This window comes from Trematomus bernacchii, unplaced genomic scaffold (genome assembly GCF_902827165.1).
Source record: "Trematomus bernacchii unplaced genomic scaffold, fTreBer1.1, whole genome shotgun sequence".
Taxonomy (NCBI): domain Eukaryota; kingdom Metazoa; phylum Chordata; class Actinopteri; order Perciformes; family Nototheniidae; genus Trematomus; species Trematomus bernacchii.
Genome location: NW_022987746.1, coordinates 542375 through 566331, shown reverse-complemented (window position 1 = coordinate 566331; position 23957 = coordinate 542375). Strand labels below are relative to the sequence as shown.

The 23957-nt window shown below is 41.2% G+C and overlaps 2 protein-coding genes across 2 annotated transcripts in view; both read left to right on the top strand.

Annotated features, from left to right (window-relative positions):
- Positions 1 to 6079: 6079 nt before the first annotated feature.
- On the top strand, positions 6080 to 15247 carry wdr73 (WD repeat domain 73). Its single transcript, XM_034148104.1, has 8 exons — positions 6080 to 6227; positions 7900 to 7967; positions 8052 to 8137; positions 8234 to 8322; positions 9492 to 9559; positions 9910 to 10083; positions 12291 to 12644; positions 14175 to 15247. The coding sequence occupies exons 1-8, from the start codon at positions 6160 to 6162 to the stop codon at positions 14408 to 14410; spliced, it is 1143 nt and encodes a 380-aa protein (XP_034003995.1). The 5' UTR covers positions 6080 to 6159; the 3' UTR covers positions 14411 to 15247.
- Positions 15248 to 18086: 2839 nt separating this feature from the next.
- Positions 18087 to 23957, top strand: part of LOC117496458 (protein NLRC3-like) — a 29315-nt gene continuing 23444 nt past the window's right edge. Inside the window, exons 1-3 of the mRNA XM_034148134.1 lie at positions 18087 to 18271; positions 18439 to 18543; positions 20483 to 20587. Coding sequence (XP_034004025.1) covers positions 18147 to 18271; positions 18439 to 18543; positions 20483 to 20587 — 335 coding nt within the window. The 5' untranslated portion in view covers positions 18087 to 18146. The remainder of the gene's footprint in view (positions 18272 to 18438; positions 18544 to 20482; positions 20588 to 23957) is intronic.

Below are 23957 nucleotides of genomic sequence, written 5' to 3'. Positions count from 1 at the left end.
GTTCCAGTTCCTGGTTTCTCTCATGCAAAGCAACTATCTCTGCATCCTTCTCCTCCACACAACGTTCCTTCTCTTGTTTCAGTGTTTGGTTTTCCTTCAGCAAAGCAGCTATCTCTACAGATTTCTTCTCAAGACAACACTCCTTTTGTTGTTTGAGTTCTTGGTTAGTCTTTTGCAAGGCGGCCATCTTTGCATCTTTCTCCACCACACAACGCTGCTTCTGTTGTTGGAGTTCCTGGTTTCTCTCACGCAAAGCAGCCATCTCTGCACCTTGCTCCCCAACACAGGGTTCTTTCAGTTGTTTGAGTTCCTGGTTCCAGGCAGCCATCTCTGCTTCGACCTTCTTGTGTGACCTCTGGAGGTTTCTGTATTTCATGTTCAGGACCTCATTGTTGACGCGCAAGACGTTCTGCTCAATTTCCAGGGCGTTCACTTTCACATTGTGCTTAAACTGCAAAGCTGATTTCTCTGTATATGCTTTGAGCATCGCTTCCTTATTTTTAGCGCCTTCAATCTCAAGCTTATCCCTTAAAGTCCTCTCCTGCTCCAGCAACAACTTCATTTCCTGATTTTCTTTTTGCAGAATCTCGAGCTTGACTGCCAGCTCATCTCTATTGTTCATCTCCATCTCTACTGCTGTGACGAAATGACCTGTTGTTTAGCAAACTAAATGTAATTGTTCGACTGAATTAACGTCACAAAAATCCCACAAAAGTTGAGTTCACTTGTGAAGATTATCTCGCTAAAAAACACTGCAAGTATCCCTAATGTTTGCTTGCAACAAAACCTATTTCTGCAATGATCTGACACTAGCTGGACAAATTGCTTCTGCCTGCTGCTCTGCTGCTCTGGTGCTCTGGTGCTCTGATGAATTCTAGAAGATCAATGCAGAATCAGAATTCTACATGAAGGCAAAAGATGATGTCATAATTCTGAAGGTTCCATTCCAAATAAAGAGTGAAGGACATCAGCTGACAGGAAGTAAGAATGGAACCATGCTGTTGCCTAGAAACGCAATTGTGTTTAGATAATATAAAGAAATGTAAACAATCTAAATGCTTTATTAATTCCAATGGGAAGTAAGCAACATGTTCTATTATGTTTCATCTTCACGTCAAATGCATATTTTCTACTTTTTAATTTCTATTTTGATATCTTTCAAATTTTTGAAATGTTTATTTCTACTCTTTTAATTTCTAATTATGTGCAATGCCTTGTTTTTTATGCTGCTGCAACGCAAACATTTCCCAATTTGGGATCAATAAAGTACATCTTATCTAATAGGAACCAAAAATACAGTTACGTTGAAGTTGCACTCAATTGCATTTTGATAAAGTGCCATTTTGAATAAAACTTTTTTTTACAGGATTCCCTTCAACACATTAACTTCAATGAAAACATTTTTCTACTAAAATAATTGTTATGGTGATTAATTGTCTCTGTTGTAATTTTCTGTCTCTTTGCAGCTGTTTTCCATCTAATTGTAGGACTCTTTAAAGTAGAGACACTACATACCGATATACACCTGAACATCAGCAGGAGAGGACTCTTTAAAGTAAAGACACTACATACCGATATACACCTGAACATCAGCAGGAGAGGACTCTTTAAAGTAAAGACACTACATACTGATATACACCTGAACATCAGCAGGAGAGGACTCTTTAAAGTAGAGACACTACATACCGATAGTGTGTGAAAAGTGTGTGGACAGGAGGAGGAGAAAAACAACATCTGAAGAGATGGAGCGTCTGCTGCCAGAGGACAAACCGAGGAACAGACATTACAGACAAACAGGACATGTTCATGGACGGGTCAATAACGGGACATTCTGCTTCCATAACATGTCTTCTTTCCGAGTCATGGGAAGACAACATCCAGAATTCACATCCAAGAGTTCATTCATTTCTCCTAAATCCACCAGAAGGTATCATCACATGAAGCCTAATTTGCGTATTTAAACATACATGGCAGAAAGCTTGTAATGTAAAAAGTAATTGTGTTAATGTCGGTGATGAAGTGGGGGAGTTTCACGGTGATATGAGTGACAGTTTGTACCCTAATCGCATGAAGTGTGTACAACATGGGAGTCTACAGTCAAAATTCGTTTTTTTTTCATATTGTCTGAGCCATTTATTGAATTGATTTATTTAAAACAAGGGACAGTGTACATTAATCAACATATTAAAAACATGTAGCCGCACTTCTAGTAGCCCTGGTTGAGGTGGGCTTTAGTCTGATGAAGCCAGCCAGAGGAGGAGGAGCCAGCCCACGAGTGATCTTGTAAACTAAGCAGACGTTTTTGTAAACTGAGATTTTCCCAGCTGAACAGATTATACTTTTTAACAATGTGACAATGATGATACCGGAATGGCTTGTTGTCTAGTGTTCTGAGTGCTTGTTTATGTAGTGAGTCCAGTGGCCTTGGAGCTGCAGAGTGTGCATTCGAGCAGCTTATCAGACAGTAGTTGATGTGGGAGAGGACCATCGAGTGAAGGTATAGCTTAGCTGCTGCAGATGATAGGAAGTTTCTAATGTATCTGAAATTTGACAGATTGAACTTCACTTTATTGCAGACCTCATCTATAATCACACAACTGGGTTTTTATGAATATGCAAAAACAAAACAGTGTATTGATGGACCTGAACGTGCATGATACAGTAAAGTGGACCTATCATGCTATATTTGAATAATATATTATGTGTAATAACTGCAGTTGCCTCCCTGTCACCGAGAATGACAAAGATCCTCAGTGAAGCACAAGCCCATGTTTCTCACTACATTGTAAGTACAACTTATTAAAAAGATCAGTTCAATGCAACTAATGTCGTCTTAGTGTTATTGCATGATGTTAAAATTGGTTTGCCATGAATTTAGTGATGGATTGTAAACATTTGAAATGTAGCATTTAAGTGTTTCTCAGTTACAATGTTGTTGTTTTAACAAATCAGACACTGATGGTGCAAGGCTGTACTGTACCTCTTTATATAGGCATTTTGTCCCTAACAAATTGTTTTTGCGCTGTTCAGGGGGTACTTGGCTGAATATTTTTTTCGAAGGGGGGTACATTATTGAAAAAAGTTTGAGAAACCACTGCTCTATAGTGTCCGTAATAGTGTTCACTGGAGTCCATTGTTATGCCACTGTGTGTGTGTGGTTTTGCCCCCCCCGTTGGTGCGTAATTAGCACATCGGACAGCACCTCAGCACCCCACTCAACATACCTTCCCGCGCCTCTGGTCCTGACTGACTCTCCATTGCTACAGAAGTTTCCCCCACAATTCTCAGTCACAACACCTATATTAGAAGGAGCATCTAAACACTGTGAAATATACAGTATAAATGATAATACTCTCTAATATACTCATACTTATCCCTGAACATCAGGAGGAGAGGACTCTTTAAAGTAGAGACACTACACACTGATATACACCTGAACATCAGCAGGAGAGGACTCTTTAAAGTAGAGACACTACACACTGATATACACCTGAACATCAGCAGGAGAGGACTCTTTAAAGTAGAGACACTACATACTGATATACACCTGAACATCAGCAGGAGAGGACTCTTTAAAGTAGAGACACTACATACTGATATACACCTGAACATCAGCAGGAGAGGACTCTTTAAAGTAGAGACACTACACACTGATATACACCTGAACATCAGCAGGAGAGGACTCTTTAAAGTAGAGACACTACATACTGATATACACCTGAACATCAGCAGGAGAGGACTCTTTAAAGTAGAGACACTACATACTGATATACACCTGAACATCATCAGGAGAGGACTCTTTAAAGTAGAGACACTACACACTGATATACACCTGAACATCATCAGGAGAGGACTCTTTAAAGTAGAGACACTACATACCGATATACACCTGAACATCAGCAGGAGAGGACTCTTTAAAGTAGAGACACTACATACTGATATACACCTGAACATCAGCAGGAGAGGACTCTTTAAAGTAGAGACACTACATACTGATATACACCTGAACATCAGCAGGAGAGGACTCTTTAAAGTAGAGACACTACATACTGATATACACCTGAACATCAGCAGGAGAGGACTCTTTAAAGTAGAGACACTACATACTGATATACACCTGAACATCAGCAGGAGAGGACTCTTTAAAGTAGAGACACTACATACTGATATACACCTGAACATCAGCAGGAGAGGACTCTTTAAAGTAGAGACACTACATACTGATATACACCTGAACATCAGCAGGAGAGGACTCTTTAAAGTAGAGACACTACACAGATGACATTTTTTTATGTATTTGTTGTCAAAGCACTTCAGATATTCATTGCTATCAGGATGTTAAGAGCAGTCCATGGAATATAACAAAAAGTGTATCTCGAGCCGGTTTCTCAAACTTACCTACCCCACCTTTAAGGGTGTTGATAGGATATCTAAGGGCCCAATGATTTTCCAATAGGATGTTGGTAATTAAGATAAGATAAGATAAGATAAGATAAGATGGTACTTTATTGATCCCAATTTGGGAGATTGTTTTTGTTGCAGCAGCATAAAAGACAAGGCATTTTACAATAAAACAAAACTACAAATAAACAAGAATAGAAAGAAAAGAAAAGAAAATAGAAAATATACATGTTGAAATAGAAAACATACATGTAGATATTATGTATACAAATATATTCAAAAATATATGACATATGGAATATTAAATATTAAATATTAAATATTGAACAGATTATATATGTGTAAAATGTACAACGTGGTTTTACAATGAAGAAGGCAGGGTATAGTGTTTAATTTTTAATTAGGTTTAATATTTTGTTTTATTGAGGGTCACCAGGCTTATTCCAAGTTAAAAGCCACTCATGGCTGCAGGGGTTCAGGTTGAGGACCTCCAAAGTTACCTTCAGATACAATAAGAAGGTAAGTCTTATCAAAAGTAGAACACTGCTGACCTCTGTTGGCTAAAATTGGAACTGCGGATGAATGGAGGTGTCTGATCTGAAGGAGGCACTAAATAGACAGTGTAAAACAAGCCTGCTGACTTTCATTGCTTTCTCTTTGCCTTCTATAGATTAGCACAGTGGTGTAAAAGTACAAGACATAACTTAATTAAAGATAGCCTTCAAAATATACTCAGAGTCCAAAAATTAAAAGTAGCCTATTTCTGAATAATATTTATATAATATTACTGCACTATGATTATTGATGCATTCATGAGTCTATAGCAGCTGGCATTTTGTATTAGCTAATAATCTGAATATGTAGAACAACTAGTTGCTAAAGCTCTCAGATAAATAATAATAATAAATAATATTTATATATAGTGCTTCTCTAGAACTCAAAGACGCTTGTAGCAGAGTTAAGAGTACAACATGTACATCCAAAATGTAGTGGAGTAGTATCTGCTGTTGTATTAATGTAAATGTCCCGTTGCAGGACAAATAAAGGGATTCTGATCCTGCTTCATTTGGGGTTCATGTGGGGTAGAGCTGGGCGTCCTGCAGCAGCTCGGGGTCCAGCAGATCATCCGTGTAAATGTCCTCCGTTCTGAGGGGAGAAAAGACTGCAGTGAACATATTTTTCAACCAAACATGCATCAAACCCCTACCAAGAATATGTTAGAATATATTCAGTTACTGTAATGGCGCTGCCTGCTAGAGTTGCTCTTTACAATTGTGTCTGTTTTTATTAGTTCCCTTTCTCTGGAACCAGCTTCCTGTTTTGATCAGAGAGGGAAACAGTGCTGAAAAACGTTAAAGAGTGTGCTGAAGACTTTCCTTTTTAAGAGAAGTGACTGTGGCTGCGTTCGTATTTCAGTTAGAAGGTTGTTGGTTAGATCCCAGCTCATGCAGTCAACATGTCGATGTGTCCTTGGGCAAGATACTGAACCCTGAGTTGCTTCCGATGGCCAACGGTGTGTGAGTGTGAGAGTGTGTGTGAGTGTGAGCCTCAAAGTGAGAAGCAGCATTTAAATAGCAAAGTGCAAAATGAGACAGGTGTGTTCCCGCTTCTGTCCAGCAGGGGGCGGTGCTGCGTTTTCCTCAGTTGAGCAAACCAGCAATAAAGTCAAGAATAAAAGCTACAGGAAGTCAAACAACAACAACAGACATACCCATGCTTCCACGTGAAGACATCATGGATGTATAATAATAAGAAGTCATGGCTGAGAGGGGAGAAGCGGACTTTAATGATATCTTAGATGACTGGTTCATCGAGTCGCTGAAGACGTGAGAACATATTTCCTCTTTGTTTGAGCTCGTAAAGTCTGTTAGCTGCTAACACCGTTCATAACCAGAGAGGGGGAAGTACTCAGTAAAAGTAGAAATACCAGAGTGTAGGAATACTAATACTACTCTGTTACAAGTACAAGTCCCGCATTCAAAAGGGTTCACCAAAGTTATATGATAGAAATGTATGGTGCGGGTCGCCAGCACAGTTTTTGGAGTGGTTTGGGGGTTATTGAGGATGCTGAGTACATTTCTGACATTTTCAGGATCCAAAATCGAATATATCAATATTTATAGTCAGCAATGGATGTTTGTGATTAATTTTGGGTCGATTTGAAAGAATTAGGGGACTCTGGATCATTTGGATCGGACAGATTGTTATTTATGTGGGAAAGAAAGTGTCCACAGTAGAGGTAATAATATTCATCTATTGCTCTCAATATCCAATGTCCAACTCTACTCATGGTAGTCAGAATCAGTCCACAGAGAGAACAGATATGATCAATTTCTGGTTAAAACTGTCATTTATGATCCTGAAAATGTCAGAAATGGATTCAAGATCCTCAATAGCCCACAAAAGCACTCCAGAAACGTCCAAATCGGCCAAGCCGTTTTATAACTATTGTTTACATAGGCTTTAATGCCAAGTCAACTTTATTGTCAATCTTCCAGTTTGTGTGTACAGACAGAGAGATCGAAATACCGTTTCCCACAATCCCGAATATATAAACAAATATATCTAAAAAAACATGTGTGCAAATATGTATGTCCTATATTTGAAAGACACATTTTTACATGTGCACACATTAAGACCTAAATAAAAACACAGCAATCCAATATATACAAAATAACAGTCACTTCAATATTTTGAAAATGTACATTAGTGCAATTAATGTTGAATAAAGCATCATATTATAACTCTGCCGAACATATTCAAGTTAGCATCTGGGAGTTTCTTTGTCCTTGGGACCCTACTATACATTTATATCATAACACTTTGGGGTCCTCAACATTAAGGGGTTCAAGAAGCTGTCAACTAGACTATTACTCAAGTGAAAGTAGAAAAGTATTATCATCAAAATATAGTGAAAGTAGCGACAGTGAAAGTAGTCATTGTGCAGATTGGTCCATTTCAGAATAATATATATGATATGTTTTATAATGATTGATCATGAAAGTGTTCTCAAAGCTGGTAAAGGTGCAGCTAGTTTGAATGACTTTGTATACTGCAGGGTAGCTTGTGGATTTACTCCAGGTGGAACTAAAGTCTGATTTAACACTTGATTATATTTCACATCATTCATCCACATCTGTGAAGTAACTAAAGGTATTAAATACATGTAGTGGAGTACAAGTACACCATTTACCTCTGAACTGTAGTGGAGTAGAAGTACACAGTAGCATAAAATGAATACTCAAGTAAAGTACAAGTACCTCAAAATTGTACTTAAGTACTTTACACCTCTGCTAGCAAGCCGTGCAAACCATGGATGTTTAAAGAGAACTGGAAACAGTGTTGGAGGCGGGGCAGAGTAGATCGGATTTATTTAAAACATGAAGTTATATGTGATTAGCAAATGTATGATTTATGAAAGGAGTCTGGAGGAAGATATTATCATCTTATAAATCAAAAAGATAATGTTGCTAATGATATTTTATTTGTTTTCTAAAGGTACAAAGATCTCCATGTGTATCAGCTGGAACATCCCACCCAGGTCATCGAGTGGACGTCAGGGAAGAGTGAGTTAGTAACATATGTTGTAATAATGTCAGAATCTGCCGTGCATTTAAACTCATATTCAGTCTTTATCGTATTCCTTTCAGCCGTGTGTGTCGCAGGATACAGCTCGTCTAAAAATGAAATTCTTGAGCTACAGTTGCCTCTGAAACTCTTCGCTGAGGAAAATAAGGTGAAAACACATAAGGTTCGGGGGTTTATTTTTATAAAAGCAATGTTCAAGTCTTACATGTATTCTCTGCTATGTGTTTGTCTGCGGTGCATTCAGGGTCTCTGTGCAGAACGGGATTTTAAAGTAGTCCATGGGGGGTTCACGGAGGGTCCTGTTCGCTGCCTCCGACACGTCCCAGGAACAAGGTGAGAGACACTACATACTGATATACACCGGAACATCAGCAGGAGAGGACTCTTTAAAGTAGAGACACTACATACTGATATACACCTGAACATCAGCAGGAGAGGACTCTTTAAAGTAGAGGCACTACATACTGATATACACCTGAACATCAGCAGGAGAGGACTCTTTAAAGTAGAGACACTACACACTTATATACACCTGAACATCAGCAGGAGAGGACTCTTTAAAGTAGAGACACTACATACTGATATACACCTGAACATCAGCAGGAGAGGACTCTTTAAAGTAGAGACACTACATACTGATATACACCTGAACATCAACAGGAGAGGACTCTTTAAAGTAGAGACACTACATACTGATATACACCTAAACATCAGCAGGAGAGGACTCTTTAAAGTAGAGACACTACATACTGATATACACCTGAACATCATCAGGAGAGGACTCTTTAAAGTAGAGACACTACATACTGATATACACCTGAACATCAGCAGGAGAGGACTCTTTAAAGTAGAGACACTACATACTGATATACACCTGAACATCAGCAGGAGAGGACTCTTTAAAGTAGAGACACTACATACTGATATACACCTGAACATCATCAGGAGAGGACTCTTTAAAGTAGAGACACTACATACTGATATACACCTGAACATCAGCAGGAGAGGACTCTTTAAAGTAGAGACACTACATACTGATATACACCTGAACCTCAGCAGGAGAGGACTCTTTAAAGTAGAGACACTACATACTGATATACACCTGAACATCAGCAGGAGAGGACTCTTTAAAGTAGAGACACTACATAGTGATATACACCTGAACATCAGCAGGAGAGGACTCTTTAAAGTAGAGACACTACATACTGATATACACCTGAACATCAGCAGGAGAGGACTCTTTAAAGTAGAGACACTACATACTGATATACACCTGAACATCAGCAGGAGAGGACTCTTTAAAGTAGAGACACTACATACTGATATACACCTGAACATCAGCAGGAGAGGACTCTTTAAAGTAGAGACACTACATACTGATATACACCTGAACATCAGCAGGAGAGGACTCTTTAAAGTAGAGACACTACATACTGATATACACCTGAACATCAGCAGGATGTAATATAAAGGAACTAAATGTCATGTTGTTGCTCCTGCAGGTGTGTTGTTACCAACGATGGGTTGACCTCCGACCTGCAGGTGTGGACCGTCGGAGGAGACGACAGCGGTGAGTTAATATCTGTTTGGAGTCACATCAAGTTAAACATGAATGTGAAGAAGCTTTAAATGTAAAGCGCTTTGAAGGATCGTAAAGACTGGATAAAGTGCTATATAAATAAGGTCCATTTACCATATCCAATTTTAAAGAACTTTTAGTAAAAGTGACGAAAAAATTATTTATAAAACACAAAAAAACTTCTTAAAACTTTTTGCATTTTTTTTTTTTTAAAGAATAAAGGGATTAAATAAAAATTAAATCAAGCGGAAAAGAAAAACAAACAGAGAAGTCTTCAGCCAATTAGGTTCATTCTAAAAATGTGATTGGTTGTCTTGCTGCATCCTTTCGTCCAATGACAGACGTGATCAGAAGAACAGGAAGTGTCGCAGGGAGGAAGACGAGGAGGAAGAAGAGTGATTCAGAAGGAGGCAGCAGGATCGCAGCCCGACACTCGTCACAAGTTCTTCATGGAGCTCAGAGCGACGACATCCAGCTGACACAACTGACCTCAGGACAGATCCTCTACACACCAGGTAACACTGACCTCAGGACAGATCCTCTACACACCAGGTAACACTGACCTCAGGACAGATCCTCTACACACCAGGTAACACTGACCTCAGGACAGATCCTCTACACACCAGGTAACACTGACCTCAGGACAGATCCTCTACACACCAGGTAACACTGACCTCAGGACAGATCCTCTACACACCAGGTAACACTGACCTCAGGACAGATCCTCTACACACCAGGTAACACTGACCTCAGGACAGATCCTCTACACACCAGGTAACACTGACCTCAGGACAGATCGTCTACACACCAGGTAACACTGACCTCAGGACAGATCCTCCACACACCAGGTAACACTGACCTCAGGACAGATCCTCTACACACCAGGTAACACTGGCCTCAGGACAGATCCTCTACACACCAGGTAACACTGACCTCAGGACAGATCCTCTACACACCAGGTAACACTGGCCTCAGGACAGATCCTCTACACACCAGGTAACACTGACCTCAGGACAGATCCTCTACACACCAGGTAACACTGACCTCAGGACAGATCCTCTACACACCAGGTAACACTGACCTCAGGACAGATCCTCCACACACCAGGTAACACTGACCTCAGGACAGATCCTCCACACACCAGGTAACACTGACCTCAGGACAGATCCTCTACACACCAGGTAACACTGACCTCAGGACAGATCCTCCACACACCAGGTAACACTGACCTCAGGACAGATCCTCTACACACCAGGTAACACTGACCTCAGGACAGATCCTCTACATACCAGGTAACACTGACCTCAGGACAGATCCTCCACACACCAGGTAACACTGACCTCAGGACAGATCCTCCACACACCAGGTAACACTGACCTCAGGACAGATCCTCTACACACCAGGTAACACTGGCCTCAGGAAAGATCCTCTACACACCAGGTAACACTGACCTCAGGACAGATCCTCTACACACCAGGTAACACTGACCTCAGGACAGATCCTCCACACACCAGGTAACACTGACCTCAGGACAGATCCTCTACACACCAGGTAACACTGACCTCAGGACAGATCCTCTACCTACCAGGTAACACTGGCCTCAGGACAGATCCTCTACACACCAGGTAACACTGACCTCAGGACAGATCCTCTACACACCAGGTAACACTGAACTCAGGACAGATCCTCTACACACCAGGTAACACTGTCAGGTAAACTGACCTCAGGACAGATCCTCTACACACCAGGTAACACTGACCTCAGGACAGATCCTCTACACACCAGGTAACACTGACCTCAGGACAGATCCTCTACACACCAGGTAACACTGTCAGGTAAACTGACCTCAGGACAGATCCTCCACACACCAGGTAACACTGACCTCAGGACAGATCCTCTACAAACCAGGTAACACTGACCTCAGGACAGATCCTCTACCTACCAGGTAACACTGTCAGGTAAACTGACCTCAGGACAGATCCTCTACACACCATGTAACACTGACCTCATGACAGATCCTCTACACACCATGTAACACTGTCAGGTAAACTGACCTCAGGACAGATCCTCTACCTACCAGGTAACACTGTCAGGTAAACTGACCTCAGGACAGATCCTCTACACACCATGTAACACTGACCTCAGGACAGATCCTCTACACACCAGGTAACACTGACCTCAGGACAGATCCTCTACACACCATGTAACACTGACCTCAGGACAGATCCTCTACACACCATGTAACACTGACCTCAGGACAGATCCTCTACACACCAGGTAACACTGACCTCAGGACAGATCCTCTACACACCAGGTAACACTGACCTCAGGACAGATCCTCTACACACCAGGTAACACTGTCAGGTAAACTGACCTCAGGACAGATCCTTTACCTACCAGGTAACACTGTCAGGTAAACTGACCTCAGGACAGATCCTCTACCTACCAGGTTGTTTTTGTTCTGTGATAAATACTTTGTTTTTGGACAGAATCAATTTTTACTGACATTTTATAGAATAACCCGACAGATTTTTCCTGATTATTTGTTCTGCTGGTGATCAAAAATAACTTCTAGTTAAAGACTTACTGTAAGCATTGGCTCCACACATAGTCGTCTCAGCACCACAACTTACCTGAACAATAAAGACACAGTGTTTGTGTCCATGTGTTTTTTATAATGTAACAGAATCTGAACATGAGTCTATGTTGTTTGTCCCGACAGAGATTACCTCCTCCGATCCTCTGAGCTCTCTGCAGTTTGTGAGCGACGACGTCTTCCTCGCCGGCTGCTGCAACGGGAACGTTTACATCGCCGACACTCGGGCGTCCGCCTCCCCTCAGCTCTCACCTGCACCTCCAGGTGAGTCTGTCCTCTGGTGGACGGACGCCGCGGCAGGTGCGTCCAGCGGCAGCTTCATCAGAGTGTCCTCGTCTGGACTGGCTGAGATTTCAGACTTAAGGAACCCGGGAGCAGCGGTGAGCCGGGCTCAGCTGTCCGTCCAATCACGTCGCTGCAACCCGGGCGATGTCACAGTGTCGTGGGCTCCGGCTCTGAACGACTGCATCGCAGTGTCCGGTGAGTTCAACAGATATCCAGTGTTCAAGGAGATGTTCTCCGGGAATCCAGTTAAAGGGGTCCTATAAAGCTTTTCGGGGGTTTCCCTTTCCTGTGATATATAGGTTTGTGTGCATGTAAATTGTCTGCAAAGGATAACATTCTAAAGTTTGTGATAGGCTAAGGGGCGGGACATCTCTAAGCGGTTGAGCAATCACAACAGAGCCGGCCAGCTAACCAATCAGAGCAGACTGGGCTCTGGTTTCAGACAGAGGGTGAAAAGAGGTGCTGCAGCACAGACAGTATGAGAAAAATAAAGAGCTTTTTGAACATTAAAGCATGGAGACATGTAGAGACACTACATACTGATATACACCTGAACATCAGCAGGAGAGGACTCTTTAAAGTAGAGACACTACATACTGATATACACCTGAACATCAGCAGGAGAGGACTCTTTAAAGTAGAGACACTACATACTGATATACACCTGAACATCAGCAAGAGAGGACTCTTTAAAGTAGAGACTCTACATACTGATATACACCTGAACATCAGCAGGAGAGGACTCTTTAAAGTAGAGACACTACATACTGATATACACCTGAACATCAGCAGGAGAGGACTCTTTAAAGTAGAGACACTACATACTGATATACACCTGAACATCAGCAGGAGAGGACTCTTTAAAGTAGAGACACTACATACTGATATACACCTGAACATCAGCAGGAGAGGACTCTTTAAAGTAGAGACACTACATACTGATATACACCTGAACATCAGCAGGAGAGGACTCTTTAAAGTAGAGACACTACATACTGATATACACCTGAACATCAGCAGGAGAGGACTCTTTAAAGTAGAGACACTACATACTGATATACACCTGAACATCAGCAGGAGAGGACTCTTTAAAGTAGAGACACTACATACTGATATACACCTGAACATCAGCAGGAGAGGACTCTTTAAAATAGAGACACTACATACTGATATACACCTGAACATCAGCAGGAGAGGACTCTTTAAAGTAGAGTCACTACATACTGATATACACCTGAACATCAGCAGGAGAGGACTCTTTAAATAGAGACACTACATACTGATATACACCTGAACATCAGCAGGAGAGGACTCTTTAAAGTAGAGACACTACATACTGATATACACCTGAACATCAGCAGGAGAGGACTCTTTAAAGTAGAGACACTTCATACTGATATACACCTGAACATCAGCAGGAAAGGACTCTTTAAAGTAGAGACACTACATACTGATATACACCTGAACATCAGCAGGAGAGGACTCTTTAAAGTAGAGACACTACATACTGATATACACCTGAACATCAGTAGAATATGGCCCCTTTTTAAAAGCACTTTCAGCGAATTGGTTAATGTGTTATATCTGGTTTGTTTATTCCAAACTAAAGAATGAGACATGCCTCGTCCCACAGACCGTTGCATTAGCAATGATGGCCTCTGCACTGCAGCTGTAGAGAGAGAACGTTTACGGTTGAATGTTTTTACCACCCTCCCCTCTCTGCAGGCTTCAGTGGACTGGTGCAGATCTACAACACGTCGGGGTGGGGGGCGGAGCTGCAGGAAGTCCAGCCGCTGTTTGAGCATCGCGGCCACGCAGTTTCATCGCAGTCTGACGAGGGCGACGTGTTCGCCACGTCCCAGCTGTGGCACCCCGAGCGGCCGCGGACGCTGCTGTCTGCGGCCTCGGACGGCTCTGTACACGTGTGGGACTGGGTCGACCAATCGGATGCCGACAGGTAAAAACTAAAGACAAAGTTCACGTAGGAGGAGAAGGATGTTCAACGGACTGAAGAAGCATTTCACTGAAACTACAAGAAACACAGCATGACCGTCTGGAGAAAAATCACTCAATTTGGTCGCAGAAAAATCCTCAGTAAATGGCAGGAAACATGAACAGCATTTTGATTAATAATTAAAACACAAATTAAATCCGATGGCTTCTTGTTTTTGTATTACAGCAAAAATGAGTATCCATTAATAAATACATTCACTGCACAGCAACAGGAACGTTTTAAAAGAGTCATTCTTACCTCTAGTGGCATCTTGCCATGCTTATAGTTTTAGATTTCATGTGCTGACTTTGAGGTTTTTCCAAACTCGTATTCAAACTTTAAGTAATGCTTGCATTCGGGTTAGACTAATTAGATTTCACTTTTTGATATACTGAACCTTGTAAAAAGGTTATATTTGCTAGATAAATTACCTCTATTGAAAGTGGGTTCAGAGTTTCTGCAAAGATTCTCTAAGGAGCACAAAATACAAAGCATGCCCTCTGCTGTACCAGGGTTGAGACGACCATCTGCAGGGACAGATAACACGGGTTGATCATAAAGTGTGTTTTTGGGTCATTGGGTGACCCCCTTTTCAAATCCCAACATGCCACATCTGCAATACAGCGAGAACCAACTCTGTGGTTTGAAATGGACTAACTTCTTCATTAGGGAACAATGAGGGAAGTGCGACAGTTTTTACTTGTTTGTGCGTCCTGTGAAAAGGTCAGAAAAAGTTTTAAACGTTTGTTAGTCCATTTGTCCCTAACATGTTTTGGTTAACTGAAATAAAATATCCCAAACTTGTGATTGTCTGGGTGTCTCAGTATTTTTGTTTTATCGGGGGTGCTTTCTCAACAAGCTGGATTCTTTTTTGAGTGATGAAGGATGTTTCAGCCGTTGGTATAAAATAATGGAAAAACACTTAAATCCTTCTTAAAATGTTAGATTTCCAACTCTGCATGAATTAGGAGTTATTAAGTCACGAAATATGGAAGCTTCACGTTATTAAATACGCATTTTTAATTATTGAAAACGCTGTAGGAGGCAAGCTACGACTTTCATTTATCTCAGTAGTTTTATCTTTATATATGCAGAGGTAACATCGTTTATAACAGAGGAGGGAGAAGGACTCAGATCGTGTACTTGAGTAAAAGTAGAAGTACTCAGATCTTGTACTTGAGTAAAAGTAGAAGTACTCAGAGCTTGTACTTGAGTAAAAGTAGAAGTACCAGAGTGTAGGAATACTCTGTTACAGTAAAAGTCCTGCATTCAAAATGTTCCTCAAGTCAAAGTAGAAAAGTATTATCATCAAAATATAGTTAAAGTAGCGACAGTAAAAGTAGTCATTGTGCAGATTGGTCCATTTCAGAATAATATATATGATATGTTTTATAATGATTGATCATGAAAGTGTTCTCAAAGCTGGTAAAGGTGCAGCTAGTTTGAATGACTTTGTATACTGCAGGGTAGCTTGTGAATTTACTCCAGGTGGAACTAAAGTCTGATTTAACACTTGTAAGTAACTAAAGGTATTAAATACATGTAGTGGAGTAAAATTTGATTTACTTTGATAATAGTTTTATTTTACAGTGGTTAAAGTTACTGACACCGTGCTTTTATATTTCTCCATACTTCGAAGTGCTTGTTAGTAATTTAATGATATTTTAATACTCGCAGTCGCAGCCGTTATTTTTCTTCTTGGAGTTTAACAGTTGGCCGTTAGCCGTTTTTAAAACAGAGGCTGTCGGCTGTCAATCAAACCCCTGGAAGACAGCCGTTGAAGCCCATATTTGGAATGTCCGTAGCGGCAAAACGCTATTTTTGGCCCACAAATCTTACATTGGGAAAAAGAGACGTCGGTAAATCAGCGTACATATTATTTTGTAACTAAATTAACTACCCAGCTCGAACACTTGTATAGCCCTTATTTAAATCATTAGGTTCTAAAAGTTGTTAAATGCTCTAAAAGTTGAATCCAGAGTTTATTTTCTCTCTCCGTTCATCCTACTGACAGAGAGCAGGAGATCGGAGGCGGGGCTTGAGGGAAACTTAACTGCGCATGCTCTGTGGGCCCACATCCGGGTACTTTCTGAATAGGAATGAACGGTGGGTGTATCCAGTCATCACACATCCTGGGTAAGATGGGGGAAGAGACTACTAAGAACAAAGTACATTTACAGCAAAAATAAAACATTTGAATATGATTGTAGTATGTGCAGGATGATACATAAACCAGCACACACTTAAAATAAATAAAAAGGTGGATTACGTTAGACAATTTTGCCCTTACCCTGTGGCTTGATTTATACACTTTAACTCCTTAACCCATTAATGTGGCTATAGTTGTACATACATACATATGTACCTAATGACCAATGAGTATTTTGTAGTAAAATGACAAAATATATATTATTGTAATCAGTTAGTTACTGAGAAAACAAAGTTACATTATTTAGGATGTACTGTATATAATATAATACAAATAATTATAAAATATATATAAAATACACAATTATTCTAATACAGAATCAAACACTTATTCGGTTGCTTTGTTCTAATCCTAATTCAGGTTATACTGAAGAACGTTTTGACAGTAGTCCGTGTTTATTAATGTTGTATGGCTTAAGCAAATCTTTTCAGGATTTTTCAGCTTAATTACTATCAAATGTTTTGTTCAAAAAGTAGGATTATTAAATGTTATTAGTCAAATTACTTTTATTTTACTTCAGTGAGGTTTTGAATGCTGGATGTTTACTTGTATTGGCTTATTTTCACATTGTGGTATTATTCTTTTTATTTAAATAACTTTGTTGAGCTTGTTTTTAGCTGTATGTCCATTTGCTACTCTACTGAAATGTGTACTTGTAACACTGTAACTTGAGAGCAACTGAAGCTTATCCCTGTATGTGTACACATTCATCTGATGAGGCTGGTTATGAAACAAGGGGAGGAGCTGCAGACACGGAGGGAGGGACATGGAAAGTGAAAGTACTAGAGACTCCATTTTAAGCTTCGACAGAGCAGGAGAAAAACAGGGTGAGTGTTAAAACCATCAACTATTTACTTTGTTAAACTGTAGGTCAGAAAGAACAACAGTCTTGATTCAAATTCAGCATCCTAGATGCGATTGTGACATTTTTAAATGTTGTAAACTTTTCCATTTCATGTTTTCTGAGCCTTCAGAGTTGCATAACATGTAACCGCCCTGCGCAGACAAAATGGAGAGCGGCCTGTCTGAACTCTGACTTGATTTGTTCTTCTTAAGTTTGTCATAATGATGATTTGGATTGAAATAATTATGTTTTTTATAGTGTGTGTGTGTGTGTGTGTGTGTGTGTGTGTGTGTGTGTGTGTGTGTGTGTGTGTGTGTGTGTGTGTGTGTGTGTGTGTGTGTGTGTGTGTGTGTGTGTGTGTGTGTGTGTGTGTGTGTGTGTGTGTGTGTGTGTGTGTGTGTGTGTGTGTGTGTGTAGTGTGTGTGTGTGTGTGTGTGTGTGTGTGTGTGTGTGTGTGTGTGTGTGTGTGTGTGTGTGTGTGTGTGTGTGTGTGTGTGTGTGTGTGTGTGTGTGTGTGTGTGTGTGTGTGTGTGTGTGGTGTGTGTGTGTGTGTGTGTGTGTGTGTGTGTGTGTGTGTGTGTGTGTGTGTGTGTGTGTGTGTGTGTGTGTGTGTGTGTGTGTGTGTGTGTGTTTTCTCTCAGACTGGAGAAGATGAGTGATTTAAAAGACAAGGAAGAGGACACATCCTCAGTCCCCAGCTGTCTGTCTCTGAAGAGTGACCGGTCTAAAGAGGAACCTCCAGACTTCAGGGATGAACCTGGACCCTCAGACAGGAAGTAAGAGTCCGTTTCTACTGTAATCTGACCTGAAGAGGATTCCGTTTTTATGTAATGCAATGTAATGTATTAGATTCAGTTCAGAGCAAGTCCAAAAATCTTTAACCAGGTAATGCTGCTCTTTACAAGAACTAATGATGTGTGTAAAACATGTGTTGTTTCCACAGACAGAGAGCAGGGTCTCCAGTCCCCAGCTGTCTGTCTCTGAAGAGTGACCGGTCTATAGGGGAACCCATAAACTTCAGAGATGAACCTGGACCCTCAGACACAAAGTAAGAGTCTGTTTCTACTGTAACCTGAAGAGGATTCAGCTTTTCTGTAATCTGATAATATAAACTGCTTTTAATATAATTACATGAGTACAGTACAGCAACACAGTAAAAGAGAGTAAATAAGTGGTTAATATTAACATGGCAAGCAGGGTGTGTTTAACATTAGCTACCACAAAAGCTCTGGAGCAGGGGTCACCAACCTTTTTTAGGATGAGGGCTACTTTCAAAAATTAAAACAAGTCGTGAGCTACTTTTTCTCCTCTTTTTTTTGTTTTTTGCAGTGTATATATTTAGCACATTTTAACATTATGATATGCTGACCTTTAACCTTTGTGCTGTTTGGGTCTGTGGGACCCGTTTGCAGTGTTTACTAAAAGAACATGTATTCAATTTAATTATTTTAACTGCTTTATTTGGGGGTGGACCTCACATCCTCTAGTGGGGGACCTCACCTCCTCTAGGGGGGTCCTCACCTCCTCTAGGGGGGACCTCACCTCCTCTAGGGGGGTCCTCACCTCCTCTAGGGGGGACCTCACCTCCTCTAGGGGGGTCCTCTCCTCCTCTAGGGGGGTCCTCTCCTCCTCTAGGGGGGGACCTCACCTCCTCTAGTGGGGGTCCTCACCTCCTCTAGGGGGGTCCTCACATCCTCTAGGGGGGGACCTCACCTCCTCTAGGGGGGTCCTCACCTCCTCTAGGGGGGTCCGGGGGCATGCACCCCTGGGAAGATTATTTTTAAATGTTGAAGTGAAATGCATCAATCTGGAGCACTTTGAGCACAACATGAATTGATGGAAACAGCTCTCAACACTCAGATGAAAGGGAGCTGTAGACTTTTCAATAATCCAAACATCTTTAGAATATGATCACAACCAATAACAAATCATTTAAACTGGTTTATTCTTATCTTATGTTACCTAGTTAGCATTCTTTCTTTCTATTTATGCTTATTTTACTAATCACTTCCTCCCCTTTCAAACTGTTTTTTTTTACTGTCCTATACACATTGGAATTATTTCTTACTTTATTTTTATAACACATTAAATAGATAAAGGTGCTCTCTCTCTCTCTCTCTCTCTCTCTCTCTCTCTCTCTCTCTCTCTCTCTCTCTCTCTCCCTCTCCCTCTCCCTCTCCCTCTCTCCCTCTCTCGCTCACAGAGGCTGTGTGCTCCTCCGTGGCGATGACGGCTTGAGTTAAAAAAATAAAATAAACATATTTGTAAAGTGGGAGGGGACAAACGGGATTTCGTAAAGTGGGGGGGGACATGTCCCCCCTGTCCCAGGTGGAAATTACGCCATGCGGTGCCGCTCCACATTGCTTTTCTTCCCGACTGCAACGCTGGTCCCGCAAATCAAACAAGAACGTGATTGGTCGATATTCATTGTGGGGGTGGGGGGAGGAGGGGTGTTAGATAGATATAGAGTTGTAGTAAGTAGATAGAGTTCGCTATGATTGAGGTTTCGTTTATGCATAGGGTAGATTCTTTTAATTACATTTCCTTTTTTGTTTGTGTATTTTTTACATTTTGGATTTGCTTGGCGAGCTATTTTTAGAACACGCCCCGCGGGCGACTCACGGTGCCCCTGCGGGCAACTAAGTGCCCGCGGGCACCGTGTTGGCTACCCCTGCTCTGGACTCAGAGCTACATGCTCCTCACTGATGTCTTTCTACCACTCCCTGCACCCAGGTCATCAGCGATAGTAATTAATCTACTATAGTGAAATCATTCTCACACTCAACATGTAGGACTTTGTTTTAGGTAAAGCTTAAAAATGACAAACATTTCAAACTTGTAATCCTCACAAATGACTGGTAACTACGGAAACCCACAAACACGACTGTAAAACAGAAAGAGCAGAGTAAGTCTAAAAATCTTTAACCAGGTAATGCTGCTCTTTATAAGAACTAATGATGTGTGTAAAACATTTGTTGTTTCCACAGACAGAGAGCAGGGTCTCCAGTCCCCAGCTGTCTGTCTCTGAAGAGTGACCGGTCTATAGGGGAACCCATAAACTTCAGAGATGAACCTGGACCCTCAGACACAAAGTAAGACTCTGTTTCTACTGTAACCTGACCTGAAGAGGATTCAGTTTGATATCATCGGATAATATAAACTGCTTTATTTATCATAAATACCTAAGGGCAGTATATTACAGAAACACAGTTAGTTTAGTTAAGTAGTAAAATAGCAGTACAGTACAGTGTAAAAGGGATATTTCAATTTAAAACAATATATACATTTTTTTTAAATTGTTATCGGGCTTTCATCTTTTCTTTTTCAGAACAAGGGTTTCTGCCTGAGTGTAACCCTTCGCCAGCTCAGCATCTTTTTTAAATGTATTTTCCAGATGGTTAATAATAAGTAGGGATGCTCCGATCGCCAATTTTGGGGCCGATCGCCGATCCGATCGAGTGGGCGGGGCCTACTGGGATCTTTTACATTACATGTCACTTGTTAGACGCTTTTATCCAAAGCGACTTATGCCGCGTTTCCACTACAGCGCGCAGCCCGGTTTAAGAGGGCTGTGACGTCAGCGGCCCGTTTGTGGTTGCGTTTCCACTTGGCCTACTACCGGCCGGCTGGTCCTAATTCTCAGTTTTTCTGGCCTCATAAAATCGTGGGGCCAGGGCCAGAGGCAACCGGGCTGTGTTTGTGACGTCAACGCTCTCGGCTGCTGATTGGTCGGAGAGAATCGTCACAATCTGCGCGCGAGATAATCCATTTTTACAAACAGCATTTTTGTTAACGGAGGAGCTACAACAATGGCAAAGAAAAGCACACCATGGTCGGTCGAGGAAGTGACGACGTCCATTATATTGCAGATGATAAGGTCCAGCGGGTGCTCGACGGGACAACTCGCAATATCAAAGTCTTTCAGGAGGTCTCTACACAGACACTGGACTCTCCAACGGCGTTACTGGAGTCTGCATGGTACGTTTTTGCTAACGCTGTGTTATTTGCTTGAAAGCTTTGTGTCCCTGCTTTGTGTCCCTATCTGTTTTAAAGCTCACTTCTAACAAATAAGTCTATTTTATCCTTACATTTATGTTCGACAACCCCGATGGAGCCCCGAAGGCTAGCTAGGCAGATAGCATTAGCGAGAGCTATTGTTTGCTAACACCATATGTGCCATTGTTTACGTTCAGTTTGTCTTTTCTATAGTTGTTGTTGCTATTTATAGTATTGTGCTGCAGTAGTTTGTGGAATTTACAAGTCATGTTTCTGTTCTAGATGATTACATTGGGACTAGCGAGGAGGAACAGCGAGGAGGACACAACGTCCTCTGCATCAACAGCACAAACCGAGGAGGAGAGGATCTGGCCCTGCAGGAACGGCAACTGGCCCAGCAGAATCAATGCCATGTCTTATCTTATTGCTTGTTGATAAATAATTGCACCCACCAGCGATCGCACAGAAAGATGGCATCATCTAGGCGTCCCTCTGCAGTCAGAAATATCATAAACACCATCGTCCACAAAGCACTGTACAGGGGTTTATGGATTTAAGAGAATACTTATCACAGTGAAACCTTTATCATCTGTTGCAATTAAAGCAAATAAGAGAATAAATACTTGGTTAAATAATACATTTTAACTCTTTAGCAGGACAACTCTGCATACTGTTTGAAATTGAGTTTGCTAGCTTGAGGTCCTCCTCTAAAACATAACATTACATAATGGTATTAAGAATACATGATAAATACATGTAGAAAAATTACTCAATTGTAATACCCTCGTTGTGCTAGACTCAAACACATTGCTTATATATTTCAAAGAGAAGAGAACAAAAGAAAACACCTATACAAAGAGCGGTGCACAGCGCTTAATATTTACTTGCACTATATTTCTGTTGATCTGGGTTATTGTGTTGCACTGTTGGAGGAGCCTGTGACCTAAGATGTTCATTGTCATAACTACACTAGCTATGTTCGTATGACAAAATAAAAAACCTTGAACCTTGAGGCTGTGTCTTTCAGACAAACCATCATAATCATATTATTTTATGCTGTGGATACTTTAGCCTCCATCCATGTTAACAATTTTTTACACTTGCATTTATGAATATAGTTCTGTTGTGTTTTACACTTTTGTATTTATGTTTATAGTTTGCTTTGATATTTGCTTAATTTATTAGATTATTATTATGGGGGCAGTACTGGTGCTTGAAATTCAAATATTTACTAAATAGTCAATTCTGATAACATTTTTTTGGTTTAAAATAATTTGACAAACACATGTATGTGAAAAAGAAAAGATGTATTTATGTTCAATACAATACAATGAATATTTAGGTATTACACGTAGGTTTTTCCTCAGGCATCCTGAAGTTCTCCACCCACTGAGTGTGTGAAAGATGGAACAATCACATTCCACCACTCGGTAGCTCGGTCGGTAACTTCTGAAATACACAAACAAAAGCATACATATTTTAATACGTAAAAGTGGTAGCTACAATTAATTAAATACTTGAAATACTTTGGTCGTATAGGGAGAGTGAGCCTAAACACATTGCTAGTTAGCGAACGTTAGCTTACCAAGTAGCATTGTAGTTAGTAGTGATTCGAGTCGTCCTGTAGTCTCTGCGGCGTAGGAGGACTGCCCGAACTCTCGCGTCAGCTTCTTCTATACCCTCGTCTTGCTATACGTCGCCTCTTTCGAAACAACTCTTGTCTATTTCTTGTGATAATAAACCACACAGCAAAAAACAAGCAAACGATCGCTTTCACATCTCCATTGTTGTGTCGCATTGAAGAGGACGTCACGGCAGTTTTAAGCAGCGTCGCTCCGCCTACACTGTTACTATAGATACTGACCCGGTTCCTAAACTGTAATGGAAACGCGCCACAAAGTGAGCTGGTCCTAACGAGGCCGGGCGCGGCCAAAGGAGGCCGAGCGGGGCCGAGCGAGGCTGTGTAGTGGAAACGCGGCATAACATACTCAATACTGTGGACAAATCCCCACAGGAGCAATTTGGGGTGAAGTGTCTCAGGGACACAACGACATGCTGACTGCAGTGGGGTTTGAACCTGAACCCTCTGATCCGAACACCAACGCACTAGCCCACTGTACCACACGATCTTCCATTTAAAGTGATGTTTAAAACTCAGTTAATGGGGCTCATTCACTGGCGCTTCCACAAACAACAACCAACATTATTATTATTATTAACATTATTATTACATTCAAATGAAGTACATTATTCAAGTTTACATTAACTTTGGATAATAACACGGGAGAAATGAGCGGAAGCGCTCTCTTTTCCTCTCTCCCCCTCTCCCTCTCCCCCTCTCACCCCTCTCTCTCTCTCTCTCTCTCTCTCTCTCTCTCTCTCTCTCTCTCTCTCTCTCTCTCTCTCTCTCTCTCTCCTGACAGCCCGTCAGTATCTCATGCAGCTCACTGATCCAGTAATGAGTGA